We start from the raw sequence: 16,923 nt of genomic DNA on the forward strand, positions 1-16,923 counted from the left end.
GGTTGTGCCGATGCTACACTCTGCACTTATGTGCAGATACCGGAGCAGCACTGGGTGAGCAACAGTAGCTTGGGAGCCAGCCTTCTATCCACCGAGATTCCGAGGTAGTCCTGCAGGCGTTCGCAGGCCCAACGTCTCTTCTATTAGTTATTTTGTTCTGTTATTACTGTATCCGAGATAGAAAGTGTTCCTTCTTTTGAAATGTTTGTATGTAGTAATCATAGATAGTCCGTGAAAGTTGTGACACCAATTTCTGGGTAGATGCATATGTTGATTTCCGTATTATTTTGGTTTCTTTTGTCTACGTCTTCCGCTTAATCTCATATTCCGCTATTATTTAAATATTTATCACCTGTTAAAGAAAGTTATTAGAAGGATTTAAAAAAAGAAGTAAAGAATTTTCTAAATTTCGTGGGTTGCCTAGCTTCTACGAGTAGGCGCCATCACGACTCCCGAGGGTGGAAAATCCGGGTCGTGACAAGCATTGAGCAACATGTGTCTACAAAATGACAAGGATCCCCTTTATATATGAGGGGGAATCCCAACATAATACAAATGCATTAATTACAAAGATATGGAGAGGGTACAACTAGTTAATGCTATGATGTGGGCTTAGACTAGCCTGACAGAAACTCGGCCGTAGTCTTGAGCCTTCGAGGCGTGCTTACGAGGTGTCATAACGACGGAAAATTGGACCCTCCGATTTTACCATATACACTAATATATAGTATTATCACATTTTCGTATTGCTTTTATTAACTTGTCACTTATTTAATATCATTATCCACTATTATAGTATAGACAAATATATATATTTTTAAATTTAGAAATAAATATTCATTTATTTTTAAAAATATAGATCGAAATTCTTAGATTATTTAAATTTATCAATAATATTTATAAGTAGTGTACATTTTCTTACTGTATTTTATTTTCTAAACTAATTATCTATATAAATATTCTCATATTATCTCTAATTTATTTTTCTTATTTAATATTTTTTTTTTTATTTTATCTATTATACTTGATTTATGTAGTTGTATTCACAATATGACACATTTAGCATAATAGGAAAAACAATTCTCTACTCAAATTTAAATAAGGTTATCCTTCTTTTTTCTGTATGATGAATTTTTAAATTTTTTATTTTCTCTATTTGGTTTTTTATTTTTGCTATAACATTATTCAATACATAATAGTATTTTATTGTCATATGGCTTTTTATTAGCTTGATTTAATTCTATATCCATCTCTACCACAGTTATTTTTATATAATACATATAAGAATTTTAAAATTATTTCAATAGTATCTTTGAATCAATTGCTCATATTCCAAAATATGTTTTTTCTTATCATATTTCAAAAAAGAAAAAAATCATCTCAAATTCAAATAAGTCTTATCGTTTCTATTTATTAAATTGGACAGTATTTTTCAAAAATTATCTTGTGCTTTCAAACTTAAAGTAATCGTCACTCAATTAAGATAATAATCATAAAAAAATCTTTTCTTATTTGTTTGAACACATTATATCTAATTAATGTAATGATATTCCACTATCATTTTACCTTTTTATGTAATGTTCTAACTATAAGAATACTTAATTTATCAAAGCTATCAAAATCTATATATTATAAATATATATGTCAATGTTAGTTGATATTTTACCATAAATTAAATCTAACCAAATCTAATTTGTCTTAATATTTATTAGAATTGTCTAAAACTATTTAGATTATGTTTTAAAAGTGCCAAGAGGTATTTTCTCAATATGCCATTTGGCTTAATGTCATGCTTCGCTACCTTCGTTTTAATATAATATAGACGAGGTTGATAAGGAAAAGATATCCTACTAACCCGATTGACGCGAAGTAGATTTTCCTACTAAGATGATTGAGGCGGAAAAACGTTAAACACATTATATTACTCTTTTAATGTCACGATCCAATTTAATTATAGGTCGTGATGGCGCCCAACACTGTTATTAGGCAAGCCAACATTGATCAAACTCGTGGTTTTTCGTTTAAGTAAATTACTGAGTGGATAACATTTCCTCATTTGTTAAAAAGATTTTGAAATTTGCAATTGTAATATAATTAAACGGAAGTAAATGAGTACAAATCGTAATTGTGTAAACAAATTCAAAATCATAAGTCTACTAGTGTGTGTGCCAAGACCTGGTGTCACAAGTGTGTGGGTAATATAGTAGAATATACAAAAGAATTCTAGTCTGAAAAGAAATAGACAGAAAAATATAACATTAGGAAGACTCCAGCTGATGCAGAACGGCTCGGAAGGCAGCTCAACGTGAAGTCTCTAGATGGGGATCAAATTTGCACGTCGGAATGGTAACCAAATGCACCTGCCTCAGATCCTGTACAATTGCGTATAGAAGTGTAGCGTGAGTACATAAATAATATGTACCCAGTAAGTATCTAGTCTAACCTCGAACAAGTAGTGACGATGGGTCGACTTCGACACTTACTAAGGGCCAATCAATATGATAATAAGAAATTATAATTAAGCATGATATATAGAGATAACAATAAAACTCAGAATAAGGAATAACTAAACAATTCTTTCACTATATTTAACTACCCAAGTCACTTCCTTCATTTAAAATAAATGATATCTCAAACAATGAATTTATATCAATTATAAAAGGGACTTCCAATTCTATTATCACACACATATTTCGTCGAGGACGTTCGACCCGATCCAATATAAATGTAAACTATGCATTGCCTAGGTCAAAAGGCACGAACCATAGATGCATCTATTAACCTGCCAAGGTGAACGGCCCGCTCCCATCAGATTAGTGGAAAGAATTACCCCGCTCCGGAATATACTTGCGACGTGGTCAAATAAAAATTTATCAATAAATCATAACCCTTTCTTGATTCTTTTTAAAAGAAGGACAATTCAACTTGAAGCTTTTAAATTCTCAAAAATCCTCAACTTATTTCCATTTGATACAATTAACAAATATAATCAAATAATGGTATCCATAAATTATGGTGTAAACCTAAAACTACCCGGACATAAAAAGGAATAGTAGCTATGTACGGACTCTCGTCACTTCATGTGTATGTAGTTCCCCCCTCCCACAAATCACATCACATATTAATTAAGTTCACCTAAGGGGTAAATTCTCTCTTACAAGTTTAGAAAAGAGACTAACCTCATCTAAAAGCCTACTTTCCGGTTCAAAAAGGTGCTCAAACCTCTAAAGTTGGCGCCAAACGACTCGAAACTAGTCAAACATTACATAAATTAATTAATCTATGCTCAAAAGTTCATATCCCCACTATTAAAGTGATTATTCAACCCAAAATGCAAGATTCCTAAAATTCACCCCCAGTCCCACATGCCCGGATTCCGAATATTTTCGAAGAAAGTTGTTACCCATTGTATACGGGTTTCACAATCATTATCGATGTGGTAGAAATTTGAGGTTTCGACCTCAAGGGTTCATTACACCCAAACTCGGTGCAACATGAGTCGATGCTTATCATAGATAAATGGAAAATTCCCTAGGCAGGTGGCTCGAACTTACAACAACTACAACAATAGTACCAGTCTGTACCAGACTGCTAGGCAGTTGTACCAGCTACTTTACTTTGTAATAAATACACATGTACTATATTGGTATTCCCTATTCTTATATAAATGGGACCTACACTGTTTTTTGCACAGAGGATACATTATTCACAACATTCAGTAAACGAACATTCTCTACTCTCTAACTTAAACATATTCTCTTGGTTTCACTACTTACATTTATTGTTTATATTTATGGTGTTCTATTTACTGTTCTTCTTTTATTGCTCATTATTAATCATAAAGAGCCTTCATTAAAGCTCTCAATATTGTTAGCCCTTCATCGGCTGTTCATAGTTCAGTGTCGAGCTCGACCTCGAGGGCCCGTATAATCAGGCTCGAGGCCCCGATTATCAGCCGCTCGGTTTGCCTAAATACACTATTTTCAAGTTCTTATCTTTTTTTCTAGTCTGACACTTAGCATCTACTACCTAACAACTAGCATTAAAATAAATCACGTATTTTTAGAACCACAAAATCAAATTTAATTTTAGTTACAATTTTCAAGGTAAATAGTTTAGCACCAACCGTGGGGCTAAAAATAATAGTAATTGTTTTCTTGTGGGATTACTACATAACACAAGTTATCTTTCACAGTTCTTCTTGTCCAAGAATCTTTGATTCCAGGTCAAAATGTTTAACCCAGTAAACGTACATGAAAATGACGATCTTGAGGACCATGGAGAGAACGGTGTAACTATTCTAGCTACTGGTGTACCACCACAAAACCTCGAGAGTACACCAAAACTGACCCCGACGGGTACTGTCTCATGCAATTCCCAACACATTGACGTCAGTACCCACATTAATTGGAATACATGCCCAAAAAGTCAATAGGAAACTCGGGAAAATCCCACTCGAGAAGAAAAAGAGGTAGACAGGAAAATAAAGCGGGAAAATCTCAGCACATCATTTACATGATCATTGGGGGGACCGATATCCCCCAGGGACCCATGATCAAATGGCTAAAAGTGTCCGACACAACGGAAGGGTCAATTCGGGGCTACATTCCCGGAGACATCCTTGCATTTAGCAAGGAAGATTTCGAGACCTCGACTCAACCACATAACGATGCACTGGTAATTTCATTTCTCTTGAATAACATTCAAATTAAACGTGTACTTATGGATCCAGGTTTCTTGGCCAACATAATCATATCGAAGGTAGTAGAGCACCTCGAACTACTCGATCAGATTATACCTACCTCCTGAGTCCTCAATGGCTTCAATATAGCCGGCAAAGCTATGAAGGGGAAGATCACCCTCCCGGTGAATATGCCTGAGGCAGTTCAGGATGCCAAATTCCATGTCATCGACGGTGACATGAGGTACAAGGCATTGCTTGGGAGTCCATGGATACACAACATGAGGGTAGTACAGTCAACTCTGCATCAGATGACGAAGTTTCCTACGAAGGACGGTATGAAAACAATAAATGGAGAATAGCATGCAACAAAAGAAATGTTCGCGATCCTCTAGGAAACGTCAGATTCTATACAGTCTACCTCGGAAAAGCCGGGAGACAAACATACCTCCGAGGATGAAGAAGAAGATTTCCTTGCTCCTCGAACCTTCGTGGCCATCGAAGAGTCAGGCGCAACAAAGTCGAATATTAAAGAACTGGAGCAAGTTGTTCTGATTGAACATCTCCCAAATCGGAAGGTATATTTGGTAACGGGGCTAACCTCCAAACTTAGGAGAAAACTCATTCAATTTCTTATTAATAACAATGATTCTTCGATTGGTCCCACTTAGATATGACAAGGATCCCACCGAAAATAAACACCCATCGACCAAGTGTCAATCCCAGATTGTAACCGGTGAAGCAAAAAAGAAGACCCCAATCCGAAGTAAAACACATAGTCATAAGACCCTCACTTTTCTCTATTCCTAGTTGGGGTATAATCAAATTAAGATGAACCCCAGGGACGGTGAAAAGACTTTATTCATCACGAAGTACGATACATACTATTACAATGTGAGCCACGTACCAACACCTACTTAATAAAATATTTGAACTTCAAATAGGAAAATCCATGGAGGTTTATATTGATGATATGCTAGTTAAGTCCTTGCATGCAGAGGAGCATTTGACTCATTTGTAGGAGACATCCTACATCCTCAGAAGATACAACATGAAACTCAATCCTGAGAAATTTGCCTTCGGTGTGGGTTCGGGCAAATTCCTTGGCTTCATGGTGTCAAACAGGGGAATCGAGATCAACCTCGACAAAATCAAGGCTATTGAAGAAATCACGGTGGTAAACAATGTGAAGGCCATGCAATGGCCGACAGGGTGGATAGCAGTTTTGGACCGATTCATATCGAGGTCATCAGATAGGAGTCATTATTTCTTCTCCTTACTCAAAAAGAAAAACAACTTCGAATGGACTCCCAAATGCCAACACGCCTTGGAGGAGTTGAAGCAACATCTGACTAGACCGCCTTTACTCCACACACCAAAAGAGGATGAAACGTTGTGATTATTCTTGGCCATATCCAAGATAGTGGTAAGTGGTGTGCTAGTTCAAGAAGAGCAAGGTATGCAATTCCCTGTTTATTATATAAGCCGAACTCTAAGAGATACTAAAACTGGGTATCCGCACCTAGATAAATTAGCTCTTACATTAGTAAGCGCATCACGGAAATTGAAGCCTTACTTTCAATGCCATCATATTTGTGTTTTAACGACATATCCTCTTCGAAGCATATTGCATAAGCCCGAATTATCGGGCTGATTGGCTAAATGGACTATCTAACTCGGGGGATATGATATCGAGTATCAACTCCTAATGGCTATCAAGTCCCAAATTCTGGCCGATTTCGTTGACGACTTCTCGCCCTCCCTCGTGCCCGAGGTAGAGAAAAAACTCTTACTAAAAACAGGCACATCTTCTGAGGTGTGGACCCTGTCCATTGACGGCGCCTCGAACATAAGAGGAGCTGGGCTCGACATAGTTCTGAACACACCTAAGGGCGGCATAATCAGGCAATCTATAAAAACTGCAAGGTTGACTAACAATGAAGCAGAATATGAGGCTATGATTGCAGGTCTAGAATTGGCCAAAGTCCTAGGAGCTGAAGTTATCAAAGAAAGGTATGATTCCCTCATGGTAGTAAATCAGGTAAACGGGAGCTTCGAGGTTCGTGAAGACATGATGCAAAGATACTTAGACAAAATTCAAGTCACATTGCACCACTTCAAAGAATGGACTCTGGTTCACATACCTCGAGAGCAAAATAGCGAGGCTGATACCCTTGCAAAACTGGGATCATCTATCAAAGAAGATGACCTACTCCCCGGGGCTATTGTTCAGCTATCCAAATTGGTGATCGAGGAAGCTCATGCCGAAAACAACTCCACCAGCCTGACATGGGATTGGAGAAATAAATACATCGATTATTTGGAAAGTGGGAAACTACCCGCGGATCCGAAAGAGTCAATGGCCCTGCGAATCAAAGCAGCCCGATTCTCGCTCGTTGAAAAAAGAACTCTGTACAGAAGAACCTTTGATGGGCCCCTAGCAGTATGCCTGGGATCGGGGGGATTGATTATGTGCTCCGAGAATGATATCAAAGAATTCGTCCGTAAATGCGACAAATGCAAGAGATTTGCCCCAATGATTCACCAACCCGGTGAATAACTACATTCGGTCTTGTCGCCATGGCTATTTAGGAAATGGAGGATGGACATCGTCGAGCCTCTACCAACGGCACCAGGTAAATCTAGATTTATTTTATTTTTGACTGACTACTTTTCAAAGTGGATGGAACCGTAGACCTTCGAAAAGGTAGAGAAAAAGAAGTCATTAACTTCATCTGGGACCACATCATGTGTCGATTCAGAATCCCTTCCGAGATAACATGTGATAATGGGAAGCAGTTCATCGGAAGCAAAGTAACATTGTTCCTCGAGGATCATAAAATCAAAAGAATCTTGTCGACACCCTACCACCTGTGTACTAACGGTCAGGCCGCATCTACAAACAAGACCATCATTCAAAACTTGAAGAAGAAGTTGGAAAGTGCTAACGGAAAATGCAGAGAAATATTGCCCGAAGTGCTATGGGCATATCGAACAACTCCAAAATAAAGCACAGGAGAAACACCCTTCTCTCTGGTATATGGTGCCGAGGCTTTGATACTGGTAGAAGTCGGGGAGCCAAGCGCCAAATTCTGACACACCACCGAGAGCTCGAATAATGAGGCCATGACTGCGGCGCTCGAACTATTGGATGAAAAGCGAGAAGCTTCAATAGTCCGGATGGACGCCCAAAAACAAAGGATCGAAAGGTATTATAATAGGATAACAAATCTCTGACATTTCGAAGTCGGTGACTTAGTCCTAAGGAAAGTCACCATCAACACCTGAATCCCTAATGAAGGAAAGTTAGGCCAAAACTGGGAAGGACCGTACCGCGTCCTCGGAGTGATCGACAAAGTGTCATACAAGCTCGGTACCATGGAAGGCGAATAACTTCCAAGCAATTGGAACATATCAATGCTCAAATATTACTACTTCTAAGGTGTTCGATGGAAGACACTGAAGCACCCCTGGGCTCGAAGACCTGGGGTTTTAAAAGGATGTGTTGTACTCTTTTCCTTCAATCAAATTTTGTCCCAAGAAGGGTTTTACCGGCAAGGTTTTTAACGAGGAAACATCTATATGCTACCTAAGGAAAATTTCACAAATATTCAAGGCTTCTCTTCAATCAATCTCGAACACTGGGGGGCGTATCCCCCCGGAAGATCACCTTCTCGAAGAAGCCAAGATGAACCAAAAAGGGTCTCAGTAGGAAAATGATATATCGGTCCAAATGGTCGAAAGAACCGTGTCCACATAGAATAATTGAGCCCCTAATGGCAAAAACATGTATACTTGTTCCAAGTAATCAAAGAATATCTTCTTCTCCATCAAAACGCTTTGCACTTCAAAGAAGTACGCCGTTTTAAATAAAAAATGGCTTCAGAGCTAGAAATTTCCCGAACACATGGGGACTGACGCCAAAAAACTCGAGGCCACACGACCTCCGGGTCGGAAACTTTGAACTCGTAAGCCCTCAATGAGGCAACATCAAGTTTACAAAAAGAATGGCTCCAGAGCAACAAAAATATCAATGTCTTAGGACTGTCATCGACTGTCTTCCCTTCGAGCAATAAGTAACTCATCTTTAAGTCCTCAAGCAAGGCATGAACCATACTTGTACCAAGTGACTTACCTGTAAGACCTCAAGCAAGACATGAACCATACTTATACCAAGTGACTTACCTGTAAGACCTTAAGCAAGGCATGAACCATACTTCTACCAAGTAACTTCTCTATAAGACCTCAAGTAAGGCATGTTAAAATTTGTAAGACCTAAGAAAAGGCATAATCCCGATCGTAAAGTTAAGGCTATATATCCGAAATTATATGAACCCTAAAAAGGCATACCCTTGATATAGACGTTGAAACTACTTCACTCGGGGACTGAAAGGCTCCGGCCAAACACAATATTTACGGTCACAAGACTGTACCATCCAAACTAACGCAACTCGAGGACGGCCGACCGTCGCTATAAAATCACATGCCTTTAATTACTTCGAAAAAACTTCGAAAATAATCGGTTAATCATGCTACCCTCAGCATAAGAAAAAGAGCTTCGATCATATCAGCTCCAAACGATAGGCTTCGAAACAATTTATCCATCGAGCAAAACCTCCCGGGGTGCTTATTTATCGCTACATAATGACTCACAATTGAGGGTCTTATTGAGCCGTCAAAGAACCGGGCGAACACAAAACTTCAAAAAATCTTTAGCCAGGGAAAAACAAATCCTATATAAGAGGTCGTACCAACCCAATGCGTAAGAGCCACTATCGTCAGCCTATACTAAGAGGTCGTACCGACCCAATGCGTAAGAGCTGCTGACCCCTGCTTAAATTAAAAGGTCGCACTGACCCAATGCGTAAGAGCCTAAGAGCCAACTCAAATTTTTAAAACTTAAGGGCCAATGAGCTCGAGTTGAAATCCGACTCGAAGGCTTAGCCTGAAACAATTAACTAAAAGCCTAAGGCAAATACATAAGAGTCACAATCGCCAGCCTATACCATTAGGTCGTACCGACCAAATGTGTTAGAGTCGCTGACACCAGCTTAAATTAAAAGGTCGCACCGACCCAACGTGTAAGAGCCATTGTCGCAAGCCTAAAGGAACCTCAGGACCGATTGGAAGTCACACCAACCCAACAATCGGCCAAAAAATCTCAGGATCGTTTTCTAAACTTAAGGGCCGGTAAACCCGAGTCGAGAACCCAACTCGGGGACTGGGCCCCAAACGGTCGACCTTTGACCATCATGAATCACTCAACAATGGTGAAAACCCTAGGGTCTAACCCAAGGTGAAAACCCTTCATTCTCGTCATATCCTGAGCCACTACTCGACACACCTTCAGAAGCAAGTAGGGCAGCATCTTTCTTCTCTAGGGTCGTCACCCTCTTATGCTCGACAGATAGATTAATACCCCCCGCATGTATGTCCTCAAGTGTCCGCCTCTGAGATTCTAACCGAGCATGTTCCACGGCTCGGGTAAATTTTAGTTCGGCCCCCTCGGGAATTCTCCTGTCTTGAGCATTTATTACAACGACATCCTCTTTGTGCAAGGATAAGAGCACCTCGACTTTAGCTTTGATCCCGGATAGCACAACAACTAAATCAGTATGATGACCTCTATACTTATTACTCTTTGCCCTTGCATCATGAAGTTGATGTCCGACTAAGTCTATCTTTCCCTGGAGGGCATCCCTCTCGGAAGCTATCTTACTTACGTACTATTTGAGTTCGAGAATTTCGCAGTCTCTGGCTCGGAGTTCCTCCCTCATTAAGGCATTATTCTTCTCAAACTACGCAAATTAGATCAAAGGTGTCAAATAGCTGAGATTTGGTAAACATTCAAACAAAATCAAACAAAAACTACATAACCTGCTCAGCGAGATGAGCCTTCTCACGCTCATAGCGAGTCGCCTCAGCTTCAAACTTGGTGAAGGTCTAATTATAAAGCACCCTATCCTGGAACCATGAAAGAATAAATTTAGAAAGATGAAGATTAGGACAATAGAAAGAATTTACAAGAACTACCTGCTCACAAAGCCTATCCATCTCACTGAAAATGAGTGAGGCATCGAGCGCAGGGATTTTCTTTGTCATAGCTAAAGGCCTTTCAAATGCATCTTTATCTCCGATGGGCACCCCCACATCGGAAGGTTCTTTATTCTGAGCATCATGCGTTTCCATAGAAGGTAAGTACGGTCCTGTAGGAGAATCACTCATGTTAATAACACTGACGGGATCAATCGGGGACATCTCTTGTCCCTGAAGAGCTTCAGAACTAGGTTCCTTCGGACCGCCTACCAAATGCGCCTCAGCTCGAGGAATATTTTGGCTGACAACTGGCTTAGGTACATTACCCAATGCCTCTTCGATGGCCTCTTTAGCCCAAAGTTGGACAACGATAGCACTAAGTTCCGACTTGGAAGCCACTTTCTCTATTAAGGGCGATCAGGTTTTCCCCTCCCTCGGATACTATCGAAACAAATGCTCCCCGTGGTCCTTGGCTTACCATCGAGCTTGGGAAAAATTATGCCACACGCACTCAACATATGGGCAAATCGAATCCAGCTGGTTGACCCAGCCCGAGGGGTCCTTAACTGCATTCGGGTACACGGCGACGACTGCATCAATGAAAGAAGTCAGTTCATGAGAAAATGTACCCAAAGAGAAGCAAGGGAATATTTAATAAGCATATATACTCATGTTTCATATTCTACTTTTCGAGGAACAACATCCTCTCCACTGGAATCAGGTTCGAAGTCCTAACTCGGACAAAAAGGCTCATCCACCCTCTATTATTAACCTCGTTGATACAATCAAAAAGGGCTCTCGAGGCCCAACAGTGGAGATTTATCAGGCCCCCACGAAAGAGTCGAGGGCTATATATGCTGATCAGGTTTTCGAGAGGGAAGGAAATCTCCTCAACCATGTTAACATAATATCTGGTAATGTAAATAATACGCCAAAATGAAAGATGAATCTGGTAAAGGGTTACTCGATATCGTTTGCAGAAGTCGAGGATCACGGGGTCTATTGGAGGTGAGGATGGATCCATGGGACCTATGGTAAACAGATAAGTGTACATACTAAGGAAGTTAGCCTTGTATGTAGTTATGTCCTCCTCCCGAGAAGGAATTTCCTCAAGCACCGCATCCCCCCAGTGGCAGTCGGCCTTCACCCTTTCAACGTCTGCTATTGAACTAACATATTGCGACACGGGTTCGCATCGCCCCAGTTTGAAAGAAAATTTTTCGGTCTTAATATCGGAGGTCATTTCAAAAGCCCCTGGAATGCATTCCTCAGCACAGGGGGGCATTGTTTCTTTACCCATATATGAGTGCGAGGAAGAAGAAGGCATATCTTCTTGAGGAACAAATGTGTAAGTTTTCTCCATTCTTGTTTAAAGGTTTCAGAGGAGAAATGAAAATTGCGTTTCAAAAAGAGAACACAAGGGATAGGTAGGAAGAACTCTTTTGAGGTCTTGGTGGTACAGTAGAAAATAAGGAGAGAAAGAAAAAGTATTTATAGAGGTCTATCACGAACGCTGGAGTAGGCCAAAGGATAGCTAGCCAATGTAATTAATTCGAAAGCTTTTAAGGGCTGTGTGGACGCGACCTTTAGACACCTCATTTTGTCATATCAATCGTTTGGTAGGAGGTGACTACCGTCATGAAGGAAGTATCAAATAGGCAGGAATTCAAGATTGTTTCTTATCATTTCACTCTATGAAACATAGGGGCTTGGTTAACCAAGTAAGAGAATATATTCCTAAATTAGCAGAAAACTTAAAACCATTACAGAAAAAATTAAAAAAGGACATAGAATATCATTTTGACGAAAAAGATAAAATACATATACAGAAGATAAAAAATATGTGTAAAAAATTACCAAAACTATATTTTCCAGATGAAAAGAAACAATTTACATATATTGTAGAAACTGATTCTAGTGATCACAGCTACGGAGGAGTTCTAAAATATAAATATGATAATGAAAAAATTGAACACCATTGTAGATATTATTCCGGATCATACACGGAACCACAATTAAAATGGGAAATAAATAGGAAAGAACTATTTGGATTATATAAATGTTTGTTAGCATTTGAGCCATATATTGTTTATAACAAATTTATAGTAAGAACAGATAATACACAAGTAAAATGGTGGATAACTCGGAAAGTACAGGATTCAGTAACTACAAAGGAAATAAGGAGACTTGTATTAAATATACAAAATTTTACATTTACAATTGAAGTAATACGGACTGACAAGAATGTTATTGCAGACTACCTATCAAGACAAAGGTACCCAAACAGATGAAAGCCAAGAATCAAAAGACATATTTACAATCCTTACTACTCTATCCTTACAGATGGAGAGTATGGGAAAAAGATTACAACAGCTAGAAAGTCAGCAGCATGACTATAAAAATGCGGAGCTAAGTCAATCGGAAGACTCTAAACTTCCAGAGGTAGAAGGAGACGTTGGGAAACTCCAAAAAACCCATAACACAGTTGCTTTATATACAGCTGCAGGTACAAGCAAACAAGTTAGCAAAAAGCCACATATCAATGTAAACCTAAATACCGTATTTGATAAGCCATTTACATCAAAAAAGCCAAGAGAAGCAATAGTTATAGCCCCACAAACTTCAACCTATGCTAATAGCCTACACCACAACAAAAAGGTATATAACCATATTACTCAAACATATATTGAGAATATATATAAAATCCAGACATCCAAAGGATAGCTAGCCAATGTAATTAATTCGAAAGCTTTTAAGGGCTGTGTGGACGCGACCTTTAGACACCTCATTTTGTCATATCAATCGTTTGGCAGGAGGTGACTACCGTCGTGAAGGAAGTATCAAATAGGCAGGAATTCAAGATTGTTTCTTATCATTTCACTCTATGAAACATAGGGACTATATGTATACGGGTGAAATCGGGAAGCCCGATTTCACGATCATTATCAAAGGGGTAGGAATTCGAGGTTTCAACCTTGAGGGTTCTTTACACCCAACCTCGGTGTTGCACGAGTCGATGGTTATCATGGATAAACAGGAAGTTCCCTAGGCACGTGGCCCAAACTGACAAGACCTACAAGAATAGTACCAGTATGTACCAGACTGCTAAGTAGCAGTATCAACTACTTTACTTTGTAATAAATACACATGTACGATATTGGGATTCCCTCCTCTTATATAAATGGGACCTTTACTGTTTTTTTTGCACAGAGGATACATTATTCACAACATTCAATACAAGAACATTCTCTGCTCTCTAACTTAAACATATTCTCTTGGTTTCACTGCTTACATTTATTGTTTATATTTATTGTGTTCTATTTGTTGTTCTTTATTTATTGCTCATTATTGATCATAAAGAGCCTTGATTAAAGCTCTCAATATTGTTAGCCTTTCATCGGCTGTCCATAGCTCAATGGCAAGCTCGACCTTTAGGTCCTGTCTAATCAAGTTCGATGCCCCGATTCTCAGAAGCTCGGTTTTCCTAAACACACTATTTTCAAGTTCTCATCTTATTTCTAGTCTCACAATTAGCATATACTGCCTAACAACTAGCATAAAAATAGATCACGTATTTTTAGAACAACAAAATCAAATTTAATTTTAATTACCATTTTTAAGGTAAACACCCTTAACTTTAGGAACATAAAAAATGATTTTTACTAAGTTCCATAATCATTTTCGTGGTAAAATCTCATTTTTATTATACCCTAGGTTTTTCATCTAAACCTATGGTTTCTACCAAATTTTCATGTTGAAATCTACCCATAATCTATTTATTAAACTCACATTATGTAGAAATTACTTACCTCACAAAGCTAGGTCGAAATCCCCTACTTAAAAGCTCTCGAATCGCCCAAGAGTGGAACAAATGTGATAAAAATGGCCTAAGCTTGTATTAAATGACCCATCACTGCCCAGCAACTTTCGCACCTGCGGTGCCTTGGGCGCATCTGCGGTTTCGCACTTGCGGAAAAGCAATCGCAGGTGTGCATTTCCCTCACCTGGCCAGTCTTTGCATCTGCGAATAGAAGGGGCCGCTTCTACGAGCCTAGCCGCACCTGCGACCACAGCTCTTGCACTTGTGGTCAGACAGGTGCGCCCAATCTTCCGCATCCACGGTTCTTGGGCTGCCCATAATTTCTCGCTTCTGCGGCTCATGACTCGCACCTGCGAGCCCGCATCTACAGTTGTCCAAGCGCAGGTGCGATTATGATAGATCTAGGGATCTTTAGTTGTTGCTTCAAACTCCCAACTTGGTCCCAGCCTCGTTCGATCGACACTCGGGGCCTTGCCCAAACATACCCACAAGTTTGGAATTATAAAATGGACTCGCTCGAACTCTCGGAACACCCGAAATAACATTAAAACTAAGCATCACACCTCAAAATCAATTGAATAAATCTTATGAACTTCAAGTTCTTTAATTTACTTCCAATGCGCCGAAACGTACTTAAAATACTCGGAATGAAATAAAATTTTTCATGCAAGTCTTAAATGTCATTAAAGAACTTATTCCCAGTATCGGAATTCCATTTGGACCTCGATACAACCAAAACCCGCTCCAAACCAAATTTAAAGAACTTCTAAAACCTTCAAAGAACCAACTTTCTCTATTACGCGCAAAAACGCTCCCGTGTCATCCAAAACCCGCTCCGAATATACGCCCAAGTCTGAAATCATCATATGAACCTATTGGAGCCATCAATTCCAGATTTCGAGGTCGTTTACGCAAAATGTTGATCAAAGTCAAACATAGCCTTTTAATCCAACTTAAGGAATCAAGTGTTCCGATTTCAACCCGAACTCTTCCAAATCCCGAACCAACCATCCCCGCAAGTCATAAATCAGTAAAAGCATGTGCAGAAAGTCTTATTTTAGGGGAACGGGGTTCTAGAAATCAAAATTACCGGTCGGGTCATTACATTCTCCACCTCTTAAACAAATGTTCGTCCATGAACGGGTTTAGATTCATACATGCAGTGCTGAATAAGTGTGGATATTTTCTCCGCATGTCTTCCTCGGACTCCCATGTTGCCTCTTTGATTGGTTGGCCCCTCCACTGAACCTTTATAGTGGAAATCCTATTGGATCTCAATTGGCAATCCTGTCTAGCAACAATGGCAACAGACTCCTCCTCACAACCCAAGCTCTCATCTAGCCGAATATTGCTAAAGTCTAATACATTTGACAAGCCGGCGTGATACCTCCGAATCATAGACACGTGAAAAATTGGATGAACCCCTTATAGTCTTGGAGGTAGAGCAAGCTCATAAGCAACTTCCCAACTCGCCTCAACACCTCAAATGGGCCTATAAACCTTGGGCTCAACTTGCCCTTCTTCCCTAATCTCATAATACCCTTCATCAACACGACTTTCAAGAGAACCTTGTTTACTACCATATTATATGTCATGCGCCTTCTCTGCGTAACTGTTCTGTATGGATTGTGCTATGCGAAGTGGCTCCTGATTCAACTTTACCTTTTCCAAGGCATCCTTCACCAAATTAGTACCATATAAGTTAGCCTCGCTGGGCTCAAACCACCCTATGGGAGAACGACATCGCCAAGCATATAAAGCCTCAAATGGGACCATCTCGATGCTGGACTGATAACTGTTGTTGTAAGAAAACTCGGCCAAAGGCAAAAACTATTCCCACTTTCCCCTAAAGTTAATCACACATGATCTAAGCATGTCCTCCAAGATCTGATCTGTCCACTCTGACTGCCTGTCAGTTTGTGGTTGAAACGCATTGTTGAGATCTACACGGGTCCCCAAATCACCCTGTACGGCTCTCCCGAAATGCAAAGTGAATTGAGGGCTTCTATCTGATATGATGGACACAGGCACATCGTGCAACCGAACTATCTCCCGAATATAAATCCGGCCAACCTAACTGAAGTATAAGTAGTCACAACCGGAATGAAATGCGCTGACTTGGTCAACCTGTCAACAATGACCCAAACTGCATCAAACTTCCGCAAGGTTTGCGGCAACCTAACTATGAAGTCCATAGTGATGCGCTCTAACTTCAACTCAGGAATAATTATCTGCTGGAATAGGCCACCTTGCCTCTGGTGCTCATACTTAACCTATTGTAACTTTAGGCACCTAGACACATACTCAACTATGTCTTTCTTCATCTACTGCCACCAATAATGCTGCCTCACGTCATGATACATCTTTGTAGCACCTGGATGAATGG

At 39.7% G+C, this 16,923-nt stretch overlaps 1 protein-coding gene across 1 annotated transcript; it reads left to right on the forward strand.

The window, feature by feature from the left end:
• Positions 1-6,389: 6,389 nt before the first annotated feature.
• Positions 6,390-7,241, forward strand: LOC138883199 (uncharacterized). The gene has a single exon (XM_070163865.1). The coding sequence runs from the start codon at positions 6,390-6,392 to the stop codon at positions 7,239-7,241; it is 852 nt and encodes a 283-aa protein (XP_070019966.1).
• Positions 7,242-16,923: the final 9,682 nt, after the last annotated feature.

Source organism: Nicotiana sylvestris, chromosome 12, assembly GCF_000393655.2.
Source record: "Nicotiana sylvestris chromosome 12, ASM39365v2, whole genome shotgun sequence".
NCBI lineage: Eukaryota > Viridiplantae > Streptophyta > Magnoliopsida > Solanales > Solanaceae > Nicotiana > Nicotiana sylvestris.